We start from the raw sequence: 26,792 nt of genomic DNA, 5'->3' as shown, positions 1-26,792 counted from the left end.
CGAGGCTCACTATTGATTTTGCATCTAAATCGAGTCACTACAGTCAGACGTGTGCTTTCCATTGTGGATGCCGAGACAATGTCAGAAGTTGTTGAATATACTTGTGTTTCATGAACTGTTTGAATTTGCCTGTATTAAGTTTTATGCCACTGTCAGAAAAGAATTTACTCGGTTTTCCAGCAGCGAAGAAGCTTTTCTGGCACCATATGTAAGCGTCATACAAGTCACTTTACTGAGGAAAGGCCCACACATAACGCATGGCGTGATCTATCGCAAAGTGACTAAGCGCATCAAATCGTATCAACCTAGCCTTGAGTTGCCCTCCTCCTTGTTTGGTCAACGGGAAGAATGAAAATCCTTTCACGGCAAGGGAACTCGTTGTGCCAGTCAAGCTGTTGACTCGGTGAAGCTTAGGCGTGGTGTCGGCACTTACTGTGGGACATGTGTTGCGCTCCTGCTGAGATTTCTCGCTTCGCAGTAAGGTAGCAGTGCGCTATGTTCCGCTTTGATGCACGTTGAAAGTCATTGCGTTTCAAAGACGACTCTTCTTCCAGAGCAGCAGCAAGTCACTTTGCGAGCGTTTTAAATGTCTTCGCATCAAGATGCACCCACCTTTCTAGACGCACACTTTCAGTCCAGCGAGAAATGATGTGGGCGTGCTTCACGTCATCGATGCGGCCGGGTTGTGCTTCCTCTTCGTGAGGCTGATTTATTGGTTGACTACGCTCCAGGTGAAAACGTATGAGCCGGTGGAATGAATCTTCCGCACGTGCAGCGAAGAGTTCAAGCCCAATTTCTTTCGTGCTTTCCCATGATTCGTGTCTGTCGAAAATATCAGCAAAACGCCAACGCAAGGCCTCACCATCCATGTGATCCCTGAAGTGGAGTTATAAGTCTCGCGCCAGCCATCCTGTAGTTATCGCCTTGACGTGAAAGAAGCGTAGCCATTTGTTTACACGGACGTCATCTTGTGCTTTTGCGCACTTCGGTATGGTGAACACCTTCTTGAACGTGTTGATGACGCTGCTGGAGTATATCCTGTCGAGCTATTGTGACAGTAGGGCCAAGCTGTCAACCCAACCTCCAAGTTTTATACCTGCGCTGTTCCTCTTCCTGCTTCACGGACATCCTTCTAAATGAGCGTGAACCATACGGACACAAAGAACAACATAGAGGAAATTACTTGTGTTGAATAAATGAAATAAAGAAACGATAAATTATTAGAAATGAAAGTGGATGCAAAAACAACTTGCCGCAGGTGGGGAACAAGCCCACAACATTCCCATTGCACGAAGGTTGTGGTTGTTCCCTATGTCATCCTTTGTGTCAGTGTTGGCTTCTTATGATATGACGAACAAAAATTAGCCCACAACATTCCCATTGCACGAAGGTTGTGGTTGTTCCCTATGTCATCCTTTGTGTCAGTGTTGGCTTCTTATGATATGACTAACAAAAATTGGGCCCCTTGATTACGCCCCTTTCATCTCGCTTATTACATAACGAGGGTACTCGAATGGGGCAACTTGATGCCTGCAGGTAGCATGTGTGGGTTTACTGACTGGTTGCCTTCACTCAAAAAGATTACGTTTTCGTGACGCCTGCGGCAGAAAGGATCGTCCACGTTCGCCGCCAAGGTTTGTGAGGCTGCTGCTGATGATGATGATGATGATGAATTTCCCCTATTTTGTCTTTGGTGTAAATGTTTGGTGGCCTCTTGTGATGTTACTAATAAAAATCGGGCCATTTAGTTAACCCCATTTCTTCTCGAATATATATATACAAGCGGGTTGCTTCATGGAAGGTTTCCTGAATAGCCCCTCATGAGTAGAAAAAGGCCAGAATGTGAAAACAAATTTATAAACATAAAGAGAGCTCCAGAATACTTTGAGTGGTATACAAACGACTCGCAAATAAACTCTCCCGCACCCTGGCAGGCCGCAAGCCACGTGCACTTCCAACAGAATTCTGCAGCCAAGTCTTGCATGAACAGTTTCGCTGATTGCTTGTCAAGTATTGTCGAACAAGGCTTCCTTCTCATTTGCGTGCTGTCTTGTCCGGGCTCCTGTGCTGCGTTGACAACACAGTAGCCGCTGTGTTGTCCACGCTCATAAGCTCGTCAAGCCGTGGCGCTCCTACCTCTTTACCGTTTTGCCTCGCTCAGCAGCTAGGAAGTTAGGTTAATAGATGAAACACTCTTGTCATAGTGCACTCCTAGTGGCATTTCCAGACCTGATGTCATTTGTATCGCGGTAGCAAACAACTGTGCTAGAAGGGGCCTATTTAGAACCCCCCTGCCAATACTAAAAATAGGAAATAAATCATTGCTGAATGTTGAGCTTTGGTTATTCCGTGGAATTATTTGTTTCACGTTATGAGAAAAATGTACGCGGGCATGCATGAATACTTGCATTCTCATTATTTGGGGGTGTGAGGGCTTACCCCCTCCCAGGTCGCTCCTGCCAGCTCCCTTACAACAGACGTGGGAGGAGCTGCTCAGAACGGCGGATGAAAAACTACAAAAAGCCGTCGTTGCCTGGGCCGAAAGGGTCGCTCCTCGTGAGGGGCCATCCTAGGACTCGGGCCTGCAAGATAACTGAGCAGAATCTCAATAAATTTCTTACCACCACCACCACTAAATCTGTGCCAGAACTGTCGACAATGTTTGGTCCGAATTTTAAAGAATGGTTAGACTAAATTAAAAGTGACACCCACATTCCTCCTTGCTCCTGCTTATGTATCGGCCAACCTTTACTACCGAAAAGCAACTGTCGTAGCAAATTTTGTAAAATCCATGTATTTTACTTTACTTTCAGGCACTGGTACTCTAACCAAAGTAAAAAAGGTAATTTATATTCTTACATAATTTTCTATCACACAGGGTTACCAGTTGAATCTGTAACAGCACGATTGTTTCTCTTCTTGCACATAGAGAAGTCATTTAGAGAAGTGAAATGTAAAATGATTGAACAATAATTTTGTATAGACCAAAATTTAAGGTGTGCGTTATAAATGTTCTGCTAACATTGAATGATCGATATCATGGATGTTCTTTTGCGCTTCGGTGACAATAAGTCAGATACCAAATATCTAGAGGTGCCCTGGGGCCTTAGCAACGTTTTATATCTACATACACATGCGCAATCCACAAGTTTAAATATGCCAAGGGCATAATATCTGGATGAAAAGTACAGCCAGACTCATGGAGTTGTAGCACGAAGGCAAAACGAGGATATTGACAGGAAAACCATAGACTTGCTGCTGAGGTTTTATTATTCATTGTGCCAAAACCTAGAGAATGCAATAAAACAGAGAAAAACAACGTGAATACATTGTTGCGCCAAGAACAAAAATAAATACTTAGGAGGGAGGATATGAAACGACAGATCGAGCGCTGAGCGTCAACTGATTTTATTCTTACAGCAGGGCCGGGAAAAGGAACAAATGCGCATGCGTGCATGAGTGTTGCCTGGAGCGATTAGAGTGACTTTTTTTTAACAGCTGCATCTCGTTGTGAAACAGAAGAACAAACGTATCACTAATACAACTCGTGCCTCTCTGTTTTATGTGGTATGTCTTCAAAAGTTCTCCTGGTAACGTATCATCACTCCTGCCACGTATCTTTATGTCACGCAGTGGTGGCTGGCATCTGCCTTCCAGGCAAACCATGCAATGCGCAGGTAAATGCGCATTACCTTTATTGATTACAGACAATTCACACTCCCGGGAGGTGATACGCGCAGAGGATCGGCAGCCTTCGCAGCCGTCTTTTAATGAACCATCGCTATTAACACTATGATAAATACTGCGGCCGCAAGTTTCAGCTTCGCTGGTTAACCATCTGTACGGAATGCGTGGGCGATGTGTTTTTTTGTTTGCGCATGCGCATTGGGTTGGGTCGGACAAGTTTTGGGCGTACAGGCGACAGACGGACAGACGAATCGGCTAGCCATATACAACTTTGCTGTAAAATAAAGAGATAGAAGTGAGTATTCAGACACAGCAAAAAAGAACAACAACAGAAGGAGACAATGTGGTCAATGTGTTACAATCGCCATGCACACGTGTGCCCTCCCAAAAATTCCAGCTATTTTTTTTTTCTTATAGGGTCATGTATCAGTCTCCGAAGCATCAGTTGCTTGAACTTAATTCTGGGTACTATCGTCCCCGTGTTTGTGGATACCCGAGGTCCGTTCAAGCCAAATGGTGCAGCTATGCGTGCCGTAAAGAACCTTGCACCTATGATGACGCAACCACTCATTACAGCATCGGCAGTTACGTAATCTTAAACAAAGGCACTATCGAACGTGCATGATATTTGGAGCAGAACAAATCCCATGTAAAAAGAGCGAACGCCTCAGCAAGCCATTCATGGCTGTATCAGCCAAAAAAAAAACCCTGAATTATTCCGGAAGCCGCGCATAAGAACATAGATATTGGCGCTATATACAATTCAGTGTTTGCCTATTGCAACAGTAGTTTTAATGCGTTAACATTCTTAGAATACTTCACGCACTTTCTGGGGCCTATCTGTCTACCTATGTATGTATTTCTCTATGTTTATTTCAATCTATGTATGTGTTTAACCATTTTCCCGCCTGCGTGGGTCACTGGGTAGTCTGCGGTCGAATGGGTAGCGCAACAGGCTGCTGCGCTGGGGTAACAGGGTTCGAAACGAACGCTCGGACAAACTTAGTGCACTGAGTATGTAGCACTGCGTGCATGCGCGTCACTCTTCAACAAACTTTTTCACGTCGACATGGGTCACTGTAATATGCGAGACTGGGTCAGTGCTGGCTGTTTGAAGGCGCGCTTGGAGGCCGACTTGTAGCACTGGATATGTGCCACTTGGTCCATGCCGGCCTTCACCAAACCTATTTCATGATAACTTGGGTGACGAAAAAGATTTCTTAAGTTTCTGCGATGCTGAACGCAGTCGAAGCCACGTAACACAAGTTCCTCAAGCACCGCAAACCGATACATGTGCCGGCTGCGCCGCAAGAGTACTTGGTATTTGCCGCTTTTCAAGGAAAGCCTTTTCGTTTGGCAAATAAAGTTTCTCTCTCTCTTTAGTGAGGGGAACCATAAATGCACTGGGTGTTTGACACTCTTCAGTGAACCTCTCGCTAATTTCAATCACTGAATAAGTGTCAGTGAGTAGGTAGCACTGACTTTGGCAAGTGAGGGAACAATTTTCAGCGTGTGCAGGCACCTGTATGCCAAATTTTGGTTTGAAGTACCATTCCCGAAGTTTTCGACAGTGCCACAGCATGGCGCAGAGTGTCCAGAGAGAAGAACGAGAAAGGAGCCTGGTTGCCGCATGACATCTCTATCAGCATTGGCAGGCACTCGTGCGCCACGCATTTTGGAGGCCATCCACGCGCAGGCTTCGAGGCGGCGGTGCTAGATGGCGCAGGTGGCTTAGACAAGCGAGAAAAAGGAGTGCTGCTGCAGTACACGCATTATACATTGCTTAGTTCTATTGTGCAAATACGTTGTGCCGTTTATTGATTCAATACTAACACATTTTCGTCGACAGTCATGAGAGAGGTTGGTTCTGCCGCATTTTTTTCTACAGCGAAGCTGTTAAGGGCTAGTTCCCTCAGGATCATGTCCGTATGTAGACACAAAACTCCCCATACGTGGTCCGATCCCGAAGATAGCGCAATACCTGGCCGACCTGCGGCGGAGGGTGAGCAGGCGTTAAGCACTCTCCATACTAGGGACGATACCGAAGATAGTGCCATGCTGGGCCGACCCGCGGCGGAAGGGAAGCAGGCGTTAAGCACTCCCTATGCGTGGGCCGAACCGGAAGATAGTGCAGTACCGGGCCGACCCGTGGTGGAGGTGCAGTCACAGCTACAGTCACCGCATACACAGCTGCCCTTGATACTCTTCTTTAGAGAATGGAAGTGTCCTGAGCTTTTTTTTAATTGCCATTTGTCTGTTTATTCTTGTTTCAGTCGTTGCCTAATTATATTTTTTTCGTTTCCCTTTTTTGTGTAAATATCCTTCTATTGGATAAAAAACATTAGTTGGAAGTCCGCGCTTGTTTCTTTCCTATGTGGATCCTCGTTTCGTCTAGGGGCCTTAAACTCACGATATTGGATCACAATGTAGCCGAAATAGCAAGTTTGCTTCCTAATTGCAGGATAATTTATAGGACGGAAATAAAGTTGACATCTGCATAATGCGAACAATTATATGTAGATTTTAGAACACAGGCAATTGATTGTTGTTTAGGTACCCAATCACCCAACTTGACATCAAAGAGGTTCATTGAACAGCGACATATATCCAGCGCTACACACCAAGTGGCACGTACCCATTTGTGTTTCCCTGCGCCAAAAGCGCCAAGTGGCCCCATTTTTAGGCAACCCGTCACAAGTACTCGTCTTGCCATCACAGGCTCATTGAACAGGCGTACATACAAAGTGCCACACACTAATGGCTCCAGTTACATATATCCAGTGGCACCTAGTGTCACATACGTCGAGACCCAATTGGCACATACCCAGGTGGCCCTAGGGCTGAGTGAATTTATCAAGGTGCTGATCGTGCTAGTTGGTAATCCATTTTGAATGTGAAGTGCGAAAGAGCAAAGCGAACAGTTGTGTTCATTTGATGCAGATTGTCAGTGGAAGCGACCCAGTTGTGCTACTGTGGGGAGAATTTCTACCAAAGAATTTAATGAATCGTCGTTGCTGGAGGTCTACATATATTCGCGCAGCGGACAAAGGCGGAGTCAGTGTTACTCTCCACAGCAATTGGATTGAAAATGTGAGTATTAGCACATGAAGAATATCCAATATTACGTTTTCTGCTCTGTATTCTAACGACACTATCAACTGTTGGACGAATGAGATATCTATTGATTATGCCTTAAGCTTGCTTCAATCAATTACTCTCTTAGTCATTTAGTTTTTTATACAACACGTCTCACATATTGGTAAGCATCAGGGGTGGCTTGTTAAAACCATTCAAAAATAACTTATATCACTGCTATTTCATATATCTATTTTATATACTCACGCCTTTTACTTTGCTATTATTGTGGGAAAGAAAGAAGTCATCACTCGACCATGAATGGGTCGTATGCACAGTCGGCTCCGCTTTCGCCCTGCGTGTTGCCCAATCAGACGCAACTTTAACCTCTGGCTTGGATTTCAGGAAGGCACATTGTGGCATGACATATGTTCATCTGAGGGAGGATGGTCGTCGTTGAGAGAACTCCCTCTCAAACTAAAACACGTTCACATTTAGAGTTATAAGGGTTAGAATTTCGCAGTTCTTTAGAGAAACTTGACGGTTGCTTGTCTATGGAGCCCCCGCGTTTGACATGCGAGGTCCAGAAATAGCGTGACGAGGTTAGGGCCCCAAGACTGAGGGATGCCAATTCGCGGGCACTACATTTGACCACATTGGGTTTCTTACGAAAAGGAAGCGAGCACGATTGCAGAATTAGTATGTAAGACCTCCACTAGACCTATCATGAGGTAAGCATGTAAGCTTTATAATGCGTAAATAAGTGGGCACTTGCGTACTTGGTGACAAAGTTTCTTACCATAGTGCCCATATATGACCTTACACTCTCAGCAGCTCGCGCAAGACGTTTGATGCACGCCCATGCGGTTGTGTTCCCGACACCGCCTGCCCAAGTTTTTTAGAGCGAAGCTGAACATGGATACCCCTCCGACCGTCTGGCGGTCGCCTGTATGCCAAAAACCTCTCCAGCACAACCCCATGAGCATGTGCGAAAGAAGAAGACGAAGAGCCGACGGCTTACGCATCGCCAGCGGAGCTCGTCGTGCCTGCCTGTCCCTGGTTCCTGCTTGCCTCGACAGAGCGACCGTTTCGTTGACCTGCAGTGGTGTTTTGGCTGAGTATCGGGTGGTTTAAGGTGTCTCATTAACCGTATTTTAGTTCCTGGTTGATTGGCATTCCTTGCGTCAGCCGTCTTGAGCTGATGTCGACCAGTTCTCCTGGCCAGGCGCGATCCGCCTGGTCAGCATCCCTACCACCTAATGAATTGCCCATAGATTTATTTTTTCGCAGTGGCGTCAGTACCATTCCTGTGGCGCTTGTGCCTACCAATGGAGGTTCCATCAGGATCACGAATCCACAGGCTGTCCAGAAGGCACTTAAGGCCACAACTAACCACTTCCAGACCATCACTGATGTGCGAGCGTTCGGACGGGGAGGTATAGTGTGTCGTTCACCCGACCAGACCTGTGTAGAAGACCTCTTGAAATGCACTTCATTCGCTTCCACCCCGGTGAGTGCTTTTATTCCGCCTCATCTTGCGTGCACCAAGGGTCTTGTACGGGGCGTAGACTCCAGATTAAGTCCTACTGAAACCCTGGAGAAGCTGTCCGCAGCAGGCGTCATTGCCATCTACCGTTGCAATCGACTGGCCAATAACGAGAGGGTTCCGACAGAATCTGTTATTGCCACGTTTGTGGGCACATCATGTCCATCTGAAATAAAGGTGTGGCCTCTTGTGTTCCGTGTAGAGCCGCTTGCGTCACGTCCAATCCAGTGTAAGAATTGTTGGAGATTCGGGCACAGCGCAGGAGGATGTAAGTCTAGCTTGCGTTGCCGCACCTGTGGGGATGGTCATTCTTCAAGTGCATGCTCTACTCAATCTCAAAAGTGCTGCCTCTGTGCGGGAGAACACCCAGCAGACTATTCGAACTGCTCAGCTCGCGCTCAAGAAGTACAAATTCTTGAAATAATCGACCGCCGTCGTTGCTCCCGAAGAGATGCAATTTCAGTTATCAAAGACAGGGCCTTCGGATACTCTAGTGTTGCAGCGCGCAACACTCCAAGCATGGATCTTAACCTCTCAGAAGCAATTGACTCTGCTGTGGATAAAGCAATGGCTAAAGCTATGGATAAATTGATATCCAGTCTCTCTGATTGCTTAGCGCAAATCATTTCCAGTCACATGATGCAAATAATGCAGCCCACTAGGACACCAATGCAGTGCCCAGTATCTAACGCCAGACTTCGAACGCCTAGCAACGAGGTCGAGACGCCTTCCACAGTTGCAGAATATTCCACACACACTACTTCGCTAGTCCAAACACGCGAGGATGAGCCCTCTTATTCAGACACTGCTATTGTCACAGACATCGAACTTGACACTCGAGCTCCCAAACGTATGGGGTCCCCAATTTCAACAACTATGAAACCAAAATCAAAAAAGAGTCAACCAACGCCTGTGCTTACAGAAAGTATTCTAAAGGCGGCAGTTGCCGCTGCTGTGCGTTCAACACCATTGGACAGTTGAAAGTGCTGCAGTGGAACTGTCGTTCTATATTTTCAGCTTCAACAGATTTATCTTGCCTATCTATTCAATTCAATCCAGATATCTTACTTCTTCAAGAAACGTGGCTTTCACCAGAGAAAAATTTTCATTTAAAAGGTTTTCGGTCCTTCCGATTAGATAGAGACTCGCGAGGTGGAGGATTAATGATACTTGTTTCCAGTAAAATTTGTCACAAGGCAAAAATTTCTTTTCAAATCATGGACTGCGACTGTGAAATTTTGGCCATAGATTTATGTCTCCCAGGATACCATCCATTTTCAATTATAAATGCTTATTTCCCCAGCGGTGTGCAAAGTACGCGTCAACTTGATAGGGCTGTGGCTGCATGTAGAAAAGAAATTTTGTTTGTAGGGGATTTTAATTCGCATCACGTGTCGTGGGGGCAAAAAACAGATTTGTGTGGTAAGAGACTTTGGGAGTGGACTATTGATAGTCACCTTTCATGTCAGAACACAGGGCAAGTAACGTTTGTTAGAGGACCCTTCCGTTCAGTGTTAGATTTGACATTTTGTAGCGCTGGCATCAAGGTTTTGTCGTGGGTAGCGGTTGAATCAGCAACCAACAGTGATCATCTCCCTGTGTCATTTGAAATCAATTGTCAAATAACATCTTTAGAATACAAGGCATGCACATTTATGGACCATACGAAATTTAAGACTTTCTTGCGTTCTGCCGTTTCGAAACTTGCCAATGCCAATGATAAGGAAATCGCTTCAACCATTTGCTCAATACTAGAGGATTCCCGGAAGCAAGCTGAATTTGTCATCCCTTCGGCTAAAGGCACCGCTTGTCGTTGGTGGAATGATGAGTGTACGCGGGACTATCGAAAAAGAAAGGCCGCTTGGAAAATGCTTCTGCATAATCAGTGCCCGACCAATTGGAAAAATTATCAGTTTCATGCTGGTGTATTTAAGCGTACTGTTAATCGAGCCAAAGAGGAATACGATATTAGACATTACGATTATCTATCTAATTCAAAAAATAAGCGTGCTTTATTTTCATTCCTTCGTGCTAGGAAGGTGCTACCAACACCCTTAACATTAGATTCAATTGTTTTGAGCCCGCAGGAACTGAGCGCCTCCCTAGAAGAGATTGCCGAAGGCTTAGAAAATCGATTTACGGCCAGGCTTCCGGCTATTCATTCTACATTAGGTCATTGGGATGGCTTTACTCCAATTTCCTTAGCTGAACTAAATGAGACTGCACTATGTTTACCGAATTCAGCCCCTGGCCCTGATGGCGTCACAAATGCAATGTTAAAAATATTGTTACAGGAATCGCCTAACGTTCTTTTAGACCTGGTGAATTATTCAATTAAATATGCATGGATTCCGTTACACTGGAAGCTTGCGAAAGTAATATTGATGCTTAAGAAACAAGAAGGAAGGTATGTATTGGAGAACATTAGGCCCATTGCGCTTACATCAAACGTAGTAAAATTCATTGAGAGGCTTCTTCACCGTCGCATCATGAAATTTATTAATGATAATTCCATTCTTAGTCCCTGTCAGATTGGTTTCAGGGCTGGCTGCTCCATCTGGCATGCCCACGTCGACTTAGAAAGCCGAATACAACTCGCTCGACGTCATAAGCAATACGCTGCCTTAGTGACGCTCGATATCGCTAAAGCATACGACACTGTGGAGCACAGTATATTGATCAATCGGTTAACTTCCTGTGGTGTTCCTGGTTATATAGTAGCGTGGATTCGGTCATTTTTAGGTGAAAGAGAATTCTATTGCTACGAAAGGGGCGTTTCTTCTTCTAGACACAAACAAACGAGAGGCGTACCGCAAGGCTCAGTTCTTTCCCCGGTACTTTTTAATATTCTCATGAGCACACTACCTTGTCATCCAGAAATAACCACTTATGTTTATGCAGACGATATTGCGTTTTTTGCATCTGCCAACGACATCCACACGCTATACCAACGACTGCAAACTTACCTTTATGATCTGGAGAGGTGGTTAGATGCTAGTCACTTCACACTCAATGCCAGCAAATGTGCTGTTTTCGTATTTCCGATACGTGACATAGTGCACATTTCATTGTCTTACCACCTTCAAGACATACCACAGGTGGAATCTGTTAAATACCTCGGAATTATTTATAACGCCTCTCTCAACTGGCGCTCACATATAGATCATTTGACTGGGAAAGGTACCCGTGCAATTGGCATATTGCGTAGGCTGAGCAGTCGTCGAATAGGAATGCGAAGAGATACACTCCTAATGATATATCGTATGTACGTTCGCCCTGTATTAGAATTTGGTTGCGTGCTCTTCTCTGGAGCTCCAGCCTACATGTCCCGTCCTCTAATCCTCTTAGAAAGAGAGGCATTACGTCTGTGTTTAGGTCTTCCTAAATTTGTTGCAAATTCTATTCTTTATCTAGAATCCCGTGTCCCGCCACTTTCGTGCAGGTTCCGGCTTTTGACGGTGCAGACGTTCTTAAGGATTTACGAATCACCACTGCGTCATCCCCAGATAATCTTTATTTCACAACCTGCGTTGTTTTTCGGTGTCATCTGGCCGCGACTACATAATCCGCAAATTATATTCGTGCAAAAATTACTTGACTGTTTGGGCGTGCGCATATGCGATGTTCTTCCTATTACCGACAGAGCTGTTGCCACGGATATTCAATTTGATGATATCTTTCCTAATAATGCAAAATTACTTCCACACCGTATTCTAGACGGTATATTACAAGATCACCTGAAAAACCTTCAAACAAACGTTGTAATTGCTACAGATGCTTCACAATGTGAAGAAAAGTCAGGTGTAGGAATATTTTCCCCGATTCTCGATTGGACATTTTCTCTTCGGCTGCCAGATTTCATACCGATTTTTTTAGCCGAATTCATGGCCGTGGTGCTGGCATTACGCAAATTAGGACCATCAATTACGTCAGCCGTGATAGTCACTGATTCTTTATCATTGTGCTCCTCCCTTACTGCTTCTAATGATTCTCGCGTAATGAGGACATTTCAATCATTGGTACCTGGTTACTTGAGAAGCGTGCGTTTGATTTGGGTGCCTGGCCATAAAGGACTAATCATTAATGAAATTGCAGACTCTCTAGCCAAGGCATCAATAAGTGGCCCGATTCTTCCTTGCTGCCCTTTGACTGCTTATGTTACTGCAGCTAGATTTCGCAGGAGTATCATTATACAGTCAGTATCAGGCTCCACAGTTACTAACTCTGTGGATTACGGACATCTCCTGCACCCTTGGAACAGAGATTTTTGCCGAACACGGAAAATTGAAGTGTCCATAACAAAGCTGCGCTGCCGTATACCTGCATTGAACTTCTACCTCCACAGGTCTGGTCTGGTCCCCTCACCATTATGCTCATTCTGCGGCGAGGCGGAGACAATCGACCATTTCTTGTTGTCTTGCAGACGTTTTTCTATTATAAGAAAACGACTACTCGAAATCCCGCTTCGCTCTATTGGTCTAACTTTATCAGTGCCAGTGATCCTATCTTTTGGAGCCTCCATTGTTGGGTTCAGCAACAGAAATGTTTGCTTGGCGATCCAAAATTACCTAATTGAAACCAAGCGATTTCCATGTTAGATTGATCGTTCTCCCTCCCAACCATAGCTTTCTTTTATTTCTTATCTTTTATTAACTATTATTGTTAATATTATTATTATCTTATACCCGGTTTTCATCTGATTATTTCCTTTTTCTCCAAACACAAAACGTTCGCTTTTAAACTCACACGCCCAAATTGTTAACTCCCTTGTTATCATTATTATTTAGGCACCTAATTAAACCGCCCGATTCTTGGCCAATCCCCCACTGTGGGTATGTGCCACGGCCACTCAGGACAACAACAACAACAACAACATCTAGATAGCACAAGGCCTGTTTACTCCGATGCACGAGGTCACGCTACCTGACCTGAAATTTCTATCGACAAGGCTGGCGCGATGAGAGCGGTGCGACAGAATCACTGTTTCCTACTCGGGAGCATCCGCATTCGACTCCATGGCAGTGGGGCCAGGTAAAATGACTTCATGGATCGCAGTGAAAATTCCTTGTGCTATCTGGGTGGGGTTGGGATAGCTGCGCCAGTAGTGACGTCGTTGCTCTACGTCGGAGCCGAGCACGCGCATCGCAGTTTCTCTCCGGCTCCGAAATGGGTAGGCCACACGTACATCACACGTACTCCTTGGAAGCAGGCAGCTTTCGGTCGGCAACGCCACGAGCAGAACAAGGAACGGCCTCGTCTACGCCGTGTCAATGGTGCAGCTCGGGTACAAGAACAGGCTTGTGTAGCACGTAGCAAGCAGGAACTGCGTACCGAGAATCCGGCAGCCTACCACGCCATGGTTTTGCGAACCATCGTGATTAACCCAGTGATAAACACTGGCGCAACAATCAACAAGCGTAAGGCACAGCACATAAGAAAGTATAATATGGATATAATTGAACATGCTCTCAGGTATGAAGGAAGCCTAAAAGCAGTCAAGAAGAAACTGGGAATAGGCAAGAATGAGATGTATGCCTAAAGAGACAAAGCCAACAATATCATTACCGTTATGCATCAGATAGTTCAAGTGGTTGAGGAGTTCTACAGAGATTTATAGAGTACCAGTGGTCCCCACGACGATACTGGAAGAGAGAATAGTCTAGAAGAATTAGAGATACCACAAGTAACGCCGGAAGAAGTCAATAAAGCCTTGGGAGTTATGCATAGGGGGAAGACAGCTGGGTAGGATCAGATAACAGCGAACTTGTTGAAGGATGGTGGGCAGATTGTTTTATAAAAACTGGCCACCTTGTATACGCAATGCTTTATATCCTCGAGCGTACCGGAATCTTGGAAAAACGCCGACATATTCTTAATAGATGAAAAAGGGCGTGCCAAAAACTTGAACAATTATAGACCGATCAGCTTACTGTCCGTTGCCTACAAAGTATTTACTAAGGTGATTGCAAATAGAATCAGGAACACCTTAGACTTCTGTCAACCAAAGGACCAGGCAGGATTTTGCAAAGGCTACTCAACCATAGACCATATTCACACTATCAATCAGGTGATCGAGAAATGTGCGGAATATAAACAACCCTTATAGCTTTCATTGATTACGAGAAAACATTTGATTCTGTCGAAACCTGAGCAGTCATGGATGCATTACGGGATCGGGGTGTAGACAAGCCGTAAGTAAAAATACTGAAAGATATCTATAGCGGTTCCACAGCCACCGCAGTCCTCCATAAACAAAGCAACAATATCCCAATAAAGAAAGGCTTCAGGCCGGAAGATACGATCTCTCCAATGCTATTCACAGCGTGTTTACAGGAGGTATTCAGAGACCTGGATCGGGAAGAATTGGGGATAAGAGTAAATGGAGAATACCTTAGTAACTTGCGATTCGCTGATGATATTCGCTTGCTTAGTAACTCAGGGGACCGATTGCGATGCATGCTCACTGACCTGGAGAGGGAAAGCAGAAGGATGGGTCTGAAAATTAATCTGTAGGCAACTAAAGTAATGTTTAAGAGCCTCGGAAGAGAACAGCAGTTTACGATAGGTAGCAAGGCACTGGAAGTGGTAAGGGAATATATCTACTTAGGGCAGGTAGTGACCGAGGATCCGGATCATGAGACTGAAATACTCAGAAGAATGAGAATGGGCTGGGGTGCGTTTCGCAGACATTCTCAGATCATGAACAACACGTTGCCATTATCCCTCAAGAGAAAAGTGTATAACAGGTGTGTCTTACCAGTACTCACCTACGTGACAGAAACCTCGAGGCTTACGAAAAGGGTTCTACTTAAATTGAGGATGACGCAACGAGCTATGCAAAGAAGAATGATGGGTGTAACGTTAAGAGATAAGAAGAGAACAGATTTGGGGTGAGGGAGTAAACGCGAGTTAATGACATCTTAGTTGAAATCAAGAAAGCGAAATGGGACATGGGCATGTAAAAAGAGGGAAGATCACCGATGGTCATTAAGGGTTACGGACTAGATTCCAAGAGAAGGGAAGCGTTGCAGGGGACTGCAGAAAGTTAGGTGTGCGGAGGAAGTTTTTTCAGGGACAACATGGCCACAATTAGCACATGACCGGGTTAGTTGGAGAAGTATGGGAAATGTCTTTGCCCTGCAGTGAGCGTAGCCAGGATGATGATGATGAAGATGATGATGATGCTGATGCTGCTGCTGCTGATGATGAAACACTGGCGCCGCACATTTCAGCTCCGCTGGTTAAGGATCTTTACAGACTGCCTGTGCCAGGATACTTTTATTATGGGTTAGACTTTTCATCTCCATGTTGTAGTTTATGTCGCCGAATTACAATTTTATTATCTGCTTTTATGTTTCTTCGTTCAGTTTAGAAATTACGTTTATTTAGTATATTTTAATTACTCTTCACGGTTCCTAGTAGGCCTTAATTAATGTGTATGCGCTACAGTTTTAAGATTAACATAGTTATTATGCACATTTGTAGCTTGCTGATCAAGTTTGACAGCAGGCTTCCCGCTGAGCGCCAAAAAGATGCCCATATCTGGCGATTCTACGGCGTAAGTTGTTATGGGCTGATTACAATAGCCATTTCGGTTGGCCATTTTGTCCGCCGTCGCCGCCATCACCTGTGTCCGGCGCAGCTATCACCTTGATTGAGAAAAAATACCTAGTTATCGACGCGATTGAATCCAGGCCAGCTGTACGGGAGGGAGATATTCTACCACTAATCAATATCAGCGCATGCTGCCTTGCAAAGGAAACATGCCCTATAAACGCTTCTTAGCTTGTGAGGAGACACGGGATGTAACATGTGGTGCCGCGTAGCGTTGATACGTGCAGGCCTTGCATTGCAGTTCCGCATGATTACACCATGCGGTACGCCAAGCAGCAGGTGCATAGGTCGCGGTACATGGTAGACATGTACAGTGACCGCTTTCCTGTGACAGTGATGGATAGGGTTGTTCTTGCATTGCCAAGCGGTTCTAGCGTGCCTGCAGGAATATAGAAGTGCCTAGTGGCACCTTATAGTTCAAGCGTCTCAGTGAACTACTAGTAAAGAAACCAGTTGATACTATGGTGACGCATATGCAGGAAGATTACAGTATTTAAGCTGCATGCAAAATTACTTTCAATGTAGTGAATTACCACTGCTTTGAATTACCAGGTTAGTTTACTGTGTGCGTGGGTTTTATACTCACACAGCACTGCAATAAAGCCTACAATGGTTAGCAATGCGGGAAGGGATGAAACTGTTTTTTTAGATGCGCAGATTTGAATACTACATGTGAATGCATACCCAATTTACCGCAATGCATGTTTTCTTGTTGAACATTTTTACCTTTGACACAGAGGCTGAGTACTGTGGCCTCTTGACTGCAAATTTCTGTGCTCTCTTTCCCAGTGCTCATGGAGTTACCATTTATTTGGCTACTCGACTAATAACTTGATAATATAGCGCACCAATCTTGCAGTTTTACGCAGAATACATTGCGCATAAATCACTAGTAGGTGTAGGTTCATCTCTTTCGCACATAAACACAATCCATACCTCCATGACTACACATTATATACTGTACTGCTATCACGAGTGAGTGTGAGCATAAATTTCTTAAGGTTTATTTTTCATCCGACCTAACATGGGCTATGGAAGTTGAATATGTAACAGCGAGAGCTTGTAAAATATTGAATTTTGTCAAACGTAACTGCAAGGACAACGGCTTCCGAAATTAGGCATCTACTTTACTAACGTAAGATCCAAGTTAGAGTAGGCCTGTGTGGTCTGGGACCCGAGAACTAATATCCTTTATAATATGCTTGAACTCGCACAAAACCACGCAGCTTGACATGTTTCTAATAATTATAACTTTACTTCTAGTGTTACCACACTTAAGCATGAGCTGGGGTGGGAATTATTAAGCGGCAAAGAAAAAAGCATGCGGTGAGAAATGGTTCTCAAAATTTTTATTGCATGGTTAAAGTACACTGCGAAAGAGCATTTGCCCCCAAATTCAGCATCTGGAATGCGGTTTGATGAATGGAAAATAAGGGAAAATATGTCTCGAACAAAAGTATTTCATGGGGCATATTTTTCCGTACACCATCAATCACGTGAATCAACTGTCACAACGAATAACTAAATGCCGAACTGAAGGGTCGTTTAGAGCTCTGTTGAATGTGCAACGGCATGCGCGGTTATTTTTGGTGGTGTATAGCGGCGTCTGTAGTAGCTTGTTGTTTGTTCCACGCTGGGCTTATACTGTGTATTCTTGCCCCCGTGCAATATCGTATCTAAAAAAACGAATCCAATGAACTATCCGTTGCTTTGTTATAAAGAAAAAAAAGGCAATCAATGGTTGCTCAATTTTTTCGGACTGCCCTGTCTTGCACCATATGAGCGTTCACTTCATTTCATGGTTATGTGCATGTGCAAGCAGCTACTACTTAAGAAAGACCCACAAACCCACTCACTACATAAACCTTTTCACACAGCGTGAGATCACTGAACTAACTGCGAAGCTTGGTCTCATCATAATGTTCGCTTGCAGTAACTGGATAGCACTGGCCAGCTGCTCATGTTATGCTATGCATTTCCCTTCATTTTCTTAAAATATGGCTATGCATTAGCTTGCTAAGTTGTTACTACATAACACACCGCCCATACCAAACTAACTCCAATAACTTGACTAGAGCTTAGAATAGTTCATGTATCATGTGCATCCTGTGCGAGCTTAATTTTTATATAGGGGAAAAAACATCAAATTAGAACATGCAGGCATGATGCTGACAGCATCAAACACTAGCGAACATGGCTGCTGCTGGTGTTTTTATGTCACTGCTGCTACGTGTTTAAGTACAGACAATAACCGAAATACTGTATAAATTTGTGCTAAAGCCAAAGACAATTCTTAAGAAGTTTTAAAACTACACCCCGTTTTTATGAAGTAGAAAGAAGTGTTGCGTTAGGGCAACTCCTTACAAAACTGGCCTGCTAAATTCGGGGCCTTTAGGAAGTGAAGATCTGACTACATTGCGCCACCCTTGAAATACGTTGAAGCCGAGAGTATCTTGTTGTCGAGAGCCGTCAACAAACCTCGTTGAGCCTCGGCACCGCGTGCTGTCAGCCGGCGCCGACGCAGAACATTCGCAGAGAGTCGGTTTCTTGTGGTTGGGTTTCAAGACAGTAGCAGCAGGCCAAACCAAGCAAAACACAATTGCCTGCGCTTTGATGAGAAAACATCCCAATTCGCTCACTGGCATATTTACAGCATTTTCAACGGACGCCGGCACATTCCGCGGTAGTTGAACGGATTTAATGTTGTGCTGTGAATGCAGTTGTGGGTTCGATCCCGAGCCTGGCGTTCTCATTTGGACAGACGAGTAATGCGAAAGCGTTCGTTTACCACATATTGGATGCACGTTAGATAACTGCAGATGGTCAAAATATTAATGTGACCTAAAGGAAAGATGTGGCGCCAGGGTTATAAAGGAATAAATGTACTAAAGCAAATCTTTTTTTTTTTGCCTTTAGTTTTGGCGTCCGTGGTCGTTCCTTGCAGAGTAAGTCACGTGACCAACGGGAATAGCTGCGCCTACGCACGCGTTTTGAGTGAGGCTTTGATAGTTTACGCGTGACGCGAATAATTGCCGCAGCATGCGCCTAAAAGACTTGTCGCGTAATCGAGCTACGGTGAATCAGTTCAGTCATTCCGAATTACCAGACATCGAGAACCTAGCTTTAACGTACCCGGGTGCAATTTGTAGGGAACTCGGTCTGCCGACACATGTGTGCGTTCAGCCCTCTCAGCATTGCACAATTGTCCGTACTTAGTTCACATTAAATATGCTTTCACAAGGACGATGTAATACAATGACTCGTGTTCATATCCACGTCGAGAAGCAAAACGTTACACATTCGACATTTGAATAGCAGCGCGTTTATCGCACTGAAATGAGAACAAACATTCTATCCCCATGCCGATAGCTAGAGGCTATGATTTCTGGCTCTGCCAGGAAAAAAGCCGAACTGGAAAGCCGGCTCAGTGTCCAATAATCTACAGTAAATTTTCGCCTTTGGCAGAATTGTTTCTATTAATTCTTTATAGGCATTGCACAAAACTTTCAACAGAACTCATACATTCAATTCAATTCAGCATTATTCAATGTCTGTCTGATGTTTGGAGCACGGACAAAAACCCTGAAAAGTCTTCAATGGGTCCGTGCTTGACTGGATCCCCATCAGTGAACTTCGACGCTACTGCAATTAGCATTGCCGTAATATGGCAACATACGGTATATATCCACGACCGAAATGCGTGAGATATGAGACGTGTGTGAAGTTTGGTTTCTCTTTCAAGCATCCCTCTGGACGAACTGCGTCATTTGGCGCCACTGCCACGAATACAACGTTTGGCGCGTCTCTTAGCATGAATTCCGTCAAGATTGTCTAAATATATGTCAGACGGCTTCAAGTTGGCGCGACAGGTGCTTTTCAATGTGCGGGACACAATCAGTCACCCAGGTTTTCAGCAAGAAGTTTCATTTAAATGTGCCACATACCATAAGACACATATCCAGTGGCCCACACCAATTTACCCAAGTTGGCGTCAACAAGGTTCATCGAAGAGTGGTACATACCCAGTGCCACACCAATTCGATCTAGCGATTGGTTTCAAACATGGTTCCCACAACAGACCAGCCCCATGCTCTAGTAATTAGGTTCTGGATTACTTGGTGAGGCAAGTTGGCGGGAGAATGGTTAAAGGCGCAAAAGTAAAGAAGCAGTTAGGACTTTGCTTCGAGTATCCTAAGAACGCTAACCGCATTAAAAGTAACATTGCTTATGCAGCGTCTCTTTGCGAGTGTTATTAAACCTGTAAAAGAGCTGGTACAGTTGCTAAGCTTTGGTTCTTACACTATCTGATTGATTGCATATCTCTGCTTTTTACAGGCGAACAGCGATGATGCCCGGAGGAAAAGAAAGTATGTAGTCTCTTAAAGATGGAGGGCTCTTATTCCTTTGAAATATTTATGTCATTGCATTTGTTTCTGCTTTTTGTCACGCACATATACACGAACACGGTTGTCACAGCAATTCGTGACCAACTTCTATCAGCCATCCTACACACAATCCACTTGTGTACATGAAGGAACAATTGGTTAGTAAAGGTGTAGAAATGCGGAGACAGCAAAAGACTGATACATTTGTCCTGCCCTTAATCTAATGCAAATAAGCAGTAGCTGTTCTTCATAGTGCAAGACGGAATTATCTTTCGGCGCGATCATCTATTACTCTGTCTTCGGTAATTGAAAGCCTTGGTGTGCATGTTATTTTCATAAACCAATCACACCACCTCTGCCGTCGCCGACTGCATTTCCCGTGCAGTGTCTTTTCTTTGCACCGATACACAATAGGGAATTTGCTCAATTAATTACATGGTGTCTTTACGCACGCCTAAAGCAAAAATTTTCGCTAACCAATTATGCAACTACCATTTCTTCCTTTTAATCAAAACTGCACTACACTATACTCAAGTTTGCTCTGTGGCCTATGCTGCCGTAGCTCTGTCTTAACGTTGCCGCCTATTAAGAACAAAATTCAGAAAGACAACTTGGAGTCCTCGTCTTAACCAACGCTAGCCAAGGAAGCGTTCTGTTTCTCTTCTACGCAAGTGCATAAACCTTAGAACAGATGACTCATATATGAATGCAACTATCATGTTTTCTTTGAACTCTCGTTGCATTCCTCATACTTTCCTTGCTTATATCCTTATACTGTCCGTGCTTTGTCCTCTCCAAGCTTATTTATTGGGTCGAAACCTTCCCGACATCTATTCCTATTGTAATGAAGCAGACGTGTCTCGTGTTTCCACGACGACGACCCGTGTTGTGTTTGGCAAGAGAGATCGGGCTGCTCGCTGCTGCTAGGCTGCTGTTTATCTGCTGCTCCTCGCCATTAATTAAATATCCTTACATTTGGTGGAGATTGCTGGAATCCCTCAAATCAACCTGGAGCTCCGCAATCGTACGTTGCCCACCGTCAGCATCATTGATGCAACCTACGCACCGACTGTACCCATGGCTGCCCCTGTCACTTGAGCCGACGTTCCCTGTCAGCGCGACCCGGCCATGTTTTGCGGGACCCGAGAACATGACGTCGAAGACTGGCTCTCCTCCTTTGAACGTGTAAGCGCTCACAATAAGTGGGACGACCAGTCTAAACTGAATAACGTCATATTTTACCTTGCTGACGTCGCCAGTCTCTGGTTTAAGAACCACGAATCTGACATTTCGAGTTGGTCCGCTTTTCACACGTTTCGCCAAAGTGTTTGGCCGCTCTGCCGTCCGCAAGCTACGCGCCGAACAGCGTCTGCGCCAGCGAGCACAGCAACCGGGTGAGAATTTCCCCAGCTATATTGAGGATGTCTTGGATCTCTGCAGCCGTGTTAACTTAGCGATGGCGGAGGACAAGAATATCAACCATACTCTGAAGGGTATTGAGGACGACGCGTTTCAAATGCTGCTGGCAAAGAGTCCAACCAGCGTCGCCGTACTTTTCAACTTGTGTCAGAGTTTCGACGAATTGCGCCGCCAACGTAACATCGTCTGCCAAAACGTCCCACAGGCTGACTCGGTCTCAGCCATTGCAGATGCCACTGGCCATACTGATCCTTCTGCTCTCGTCGTTCAGCTGAACGATTTCATTCGTGAGGGAGTGGCCCGCCAGCTGTCATTGCTCCCTCATAGCCAGGAGCCTGCACCAACACTACCTCCGGCCGTGCAATAAGCCATCCGTCCCCAAATATCTGACGCAATTACCCCCGCTCGCCCGCCAGCTCCTGTAACGGCACCGCTCTCCTATGTTGACTACCCGCCGCTCTTCGCATCTCCGACGGCACCGCTCTCTTATGCCGACTACGCGTCGCGGGTCACACCTCCGCCGATCAACCATGCTGCCGCTGTCGCATGCAGCTGACTCGCCTCCGAGACTCTTCGATCGCGACCGCCGTTCAGACAGTCGCCGTTCTCCGTCTCCACGTCGACGGTTGCTGTTACCTATGCGTCGTCCGCCATCTACTGCCGAGGGAAAATGACTAGCGCAGTTCCGGAGGGAAGAACTGCAAGCTCATCGAACTTTATAAGGACTCAATATTCACCGCAAAATGTCATTGACATCCATGTAGAGGGAGCAACCGCTCAAGCGCTTACCGATACCGGGGCTGCAGTTTCCGTCATCCATGAAAATCTTTGTCGCAAGCTGAAAAAAGTCACAATCTCTCCATCTCGCATGGCACTCTGTACTGCTAGCGCGCCACGCATTCATCCTACAGCTGTATGCACCGCCCGTGTAGTCATCCAAGACGTTTTCTACATCATGGAGTTTTTTGTGTTGACCTTCTGTTCTCATGATCTCATCCTCGGGTGGGACTTCCTGTAAGGTCATAATGCCATCATCGATTGTTCTCGCGCGCAAGTGGCCCTTTCGCCACTATGTTACTCGCCATCGGTCGGCGCCGACCTCAGTTTTCCCAAAGTCTTCATTGATGATGATATTGATCTCCGTCCGGAGACATCGGTGCTTGCGACCTAGTCGTGTACTGCCGTGCCAGACCCAACTAAGGCATTTAAGCCGTCTGACATGCTTGCTCACCGCAAGGAATTATTTCTCCCGTTCGCCGTCCTCACTGTTACGTCTGAATCTGCTTTGATACCCATCTGTAATTCGCACCAGTATGCCGTGACCATACTGCGCGGTGAGATCTTGGGATTTGTGCAAGCTATCACGTCTATTGAAGACCTTGACGTTCACGATGGCGTCCGGCTTTTACATCTGGACGCCATAACTTCCGTCTCATCATCACCGCCTTCAACAGTTTTCGACAACGCCATCACCGCAGACCTCTCGCGTCTCATCGCACACAACTTCTTACTCTACTAAACGAGTTCGTTTCTTCGTTCGACGGCAACGAACCATCCTTGGGTCGCACGACAAGTGTCTCTCATACTATCGCCACCGGTTCCCATACCCCCTTGCGACAGCGTGCGCATCGCGTTTCCGCAGAAGAGCGCCGATTAATCACGGAACAAGTAAACGACATGCTCCAGCACGGTTTCATTCAGCCTACTCAAAGGCCTTGGTCGTCACCTGTCGTTCTAGTGCGAAAAAAAGATGGCACTATTTGTTTTGTATCGATTATCGCCGCCTAAACAGGAGAACAAGAAAAGACATCTACCCACTACCTCAGATCGACGATGCTCTTGGCTGTCTGCAAGGTGCCGAATACTTCTCGTCTTTCGATATCCGCTCTGGCTATTGGCAGGTCCCCATGGCGGAGGCTGATCGGCCAAAGACAGCTTTAGTCACTCCCGATGGCCTATACGAGTTTAACGTTATGCCTTTCGGGCTCTGCAATGCTCCCGCCATCTTCCAGCGCATGATTGATACCATCCTTCGTGGACTGAAGTGGAAGACTTGTTTATGTTACCTGGACAACATAGTTGTTTTCTCACAGGATTTTCCGGCACATCTCGCCCGTCTGCATGTAATCCTGCCCTGTTTCACTTCAGCTGGCCTACAGCTCAACCTCAAGAAGTGTCGTTTCGCTGCCCGAACATTAACTGTCTTGGGTCACGTTGTCTCGAAAGACGGTACCATTCCTGATCCCGACAAGCTTCGCGCAATCGCCGAGTTTCCGAAGCCCACGTCTCTCAAGGCCCTGCGAAGTCTCATAGGCCTGTGTTCTTAGTTTCGACGCTTCCTGCGGAACTTCGCCTTTATTATCGCACCCTTGATGAAGCTGCTTACCGCAAGCAACGGCATTTCCGAATGGTCATGAGTATGCCATGAAGCCTTTGACAAGTTACACGAGTTGCTGACTTCCCGGCCAATTCTTCGCCATTACGACCCAACTGCGCTGACAGAGGTGCACACCGACGCCACTGGTGTCGGCCTTGGTGCGGTCTTGGCCCTACAGAAAGCCACGAATCAAGAATACGTCGTGGTTTATGACACCCGTACCCTTAAAAAATCTGAGATGAATTACACTGTTACGGAGAAGGAATGCTTAGCAATCATTTTGGGCATTGGGCAAGTTTCTTCCTTATATCTACGGCCGTCCTTTCAGCGTCATCACTGACCATCGCGCCATTTCTTGGCTCTCCTCATTGAAAGACCCGTCGGGCCGCCTCGGCCGTTGGGTGCTTCGCCTGCAGGAATATGACATTCGTCTCGTATACCGCTCTGGTCGAAACATTCCGATGCTGACGCACTCTCTCGCTCGCCGATGACACCTGATGTGGCTTCTCTTTCTGTTCCTTCTCCGACCTTAGACCCGTGACTACTGACTGCTTTTGACATGCCTTCCTAGCAACGCAAGGACCCATCGCTCGCCCTGCTGCTCGACTACATTGCCGCTCCACCGGTCGTTTCTTGAACGCGGACGTTACGCCGTCAAGCAGCCCACTTTTCCGTGCGAGACAACGCCCTGTACCGCCGCAACTATATGCCTGACGGTCGGAAATGGCTTCCGGCTATCCCTCGTCGCATGCGCTCCAGTATTTGAGCGTACTTCTCGCGTCCTCAAAACCTTCACCAGGCTGCGTCAACGATATTACTGGCATGGAATGTATCGGTTTGTGCAGCAGTACATTCGATCATGCACCGCCTGCTAACAAAGCAAAACTCCCCCACTGCGCTCTACTGGCCCACTACAGCCGCTACCGCGCCCTGCTCGACCGTTCGACCGCGTAGGTATCGACCTCTATGGCCCGCTCCTATACAGCCGATGTGGAAACCGCTGGATTATTGTTGGCGTCGATCACCAGACGCGCTACGCAGAGACCGCGGCTCTTCACGCCGCGACCGTGCGCGAAGTTGCGGTGTTGATTCTCCGCAACTTCGTCCTTCGCCACGGTGCTCCTCGAGAACTACTCAGCGATAGGGGTCGTGTCTTCTTGTCAGAAGCACTGTAATCCCTCTATCGCGAGTGCCAGATCATTCACCGGAAGTCGACCGCGTATCAGGCCACGCCCACCTTCCCTGCTGGTTCCCTTGTGTGGCCATGGATACCACCTCACATGCCCGGCCTTTCTGCGAAACTACATGCGCGGTACCATGGTCCGTACCGGATCATCGACGCCTCGTCCCCTGTGTGGGGGTGAATCACGTACGGTGTTAATTCGAGAGAATATATTTCATTAGAGCCACGAAGCATGACTATCGCGACGTATCACAGGAAGCGTTGAAGTTCTGCGGATGTGAGCCACAGACATGAGCGTCATGTTCAGGTAAATATCAAATGGAACTTAAAACTTAGAAGCTTTTTCCCTGCACCATTTGCCACGTGGTATGGTAAACTTTAAACCGAGCACGCCTGTTCCATAAAGAAACAGCATGAGTGCCTCGTACATTTTCGTGTCCATAACTAACTTCTCGCTGTCTGCACGCTTGTTTGTTGATATGCCATAACTTCTTGTCGTTTAATGTAATTTTTGCCGTTAACCGTTCAGTAATACAATAGCATGAATTTCCATTACTTTCAGTCAAGCTGACGTTGTACTGAGATTAAGCACAATAGACGGAAAGCATATATTGAAAGTTGAAGCTACGGGTAAGATTTCCTATAACATTCCTTGCGCTTTCCAAAAACTAATGACTACGTCATGTCTAAGTAGCGTAGTGCTGAACGCGTCTCAAGACTGCCGTATTACGGTGTGATCAACCTGAATCAATCAGCTCCGGTTATGACTTGAATGCCTGCCTCTTTTTGTCCAGCAGTGGACGAAGTACACAAATAATATTTAGGCCCAGACATATCGTCATGCTGCTCAAAAACTGTTATTCAAAAATAAAAATAAATTTGATGGCATTATTCCTATATTTTTGCATGTCATCGGCATTTTTGCACGCGATCCGTAGAAGCCACTGAGGCTAGTTTTATGGCACGTTACTTGCATTAATAAAAAGTCGGGATTATTATCACTTCCAGGCCGGCCGATGAAGTGATCGTACTTATTTTAGGTTTCTGCCGTAGTACCATAGAAGCGAATGCAGGAATTCCGTGGCATTTCTACGCAGCATTGGTCACTAACGTTCTCGTAGAAAATATTCGTCGTTTACAAATAAAATAGCGGTTACTACCACTTGATCAGATAAAATGTGAGTTCTTAGGGTCCATAGCTTATATTTAACATTTTCTACCACTATATAGTACTTTTTCTTCAAGTGCATTTCATAGTTTACGTTTACATAACACTCTGTTTGTCCATTTGATGCTCTTTATTATGACAAAAATGGTAGAACAAATTTTGTTAGTTCACGAGAACGCTACTTCGCTCGAAGGTTAACTTCCTTGCTAAAAACATTTCAGATGAAAAAAAATTTAAGCATGTTTTGTTTACCTCTACCATTGATTTTGTGGCTACCTCCTTGCTAAGTGGACAACAACTTGGGTCATTGTGTATGTGCCACTTGATACTTGACGATG

At 45.7% G+C, this 26,792-nt stretch overlaps 1 protein-coding gene across 6 annotated transcripts in view; it reads left to right on the top strand.

Moving 5' to 3' along the window:
• LOC142563764 (uncharacterized) overlaps positions 1-26,792 on the top strand; it is a 49,993-nt gene that overhangs the window by 8,999 nt on the left and 14,202 nt on the right. For 3 of the 6 annotated variants that reach the window (XM_075674376.1, XM_075674379.1, XM_075674380.1), the window contains 4 exons: positions 2,814-2,842; positions 6,628-6,777; positions 20,258-20,289; positions 25,849-25,916. In XM_075674376.1, coding sequence (XP_075530491.1) covers positions 2,814-2,842; positions 6,628-6,777; positions 20,258-20,289; positions 25,849-25,916 — 279 coding nt within the window. The remainder of the gene's footprint in view (positions 1-2,813; positions 2,843-6,627; positions 6,778-20,257; positions 20,290-25,848; positions 25,917-26,792) is intronic. The other 3 variants (XM_075674377.1, XM_075674378.1, XM_075674381.1) reach the window with 3 other exon arrangements.

The sequence above is a fragment of the Dermacentor variabilis genome, chromosome 11, assembly GCF_050947875.1.
Source record: "Dermacentor variabilis isolate Ectoservices chromosome 11, ASM5094787v1, whole genome shotgun sequence".
NCBI classification, from domain to species: domain Eukaryota; kingdom Metazoa; phylum Arthropoda; class Arachnida; order Ixodida; family Ixodidae; genus Dermacentor; species Dermacentor variabilis.
Note: the sequence above shows the minus strand (reverse complement) of the source record. Positions and strands in the feature narration are given on the sequence as shown.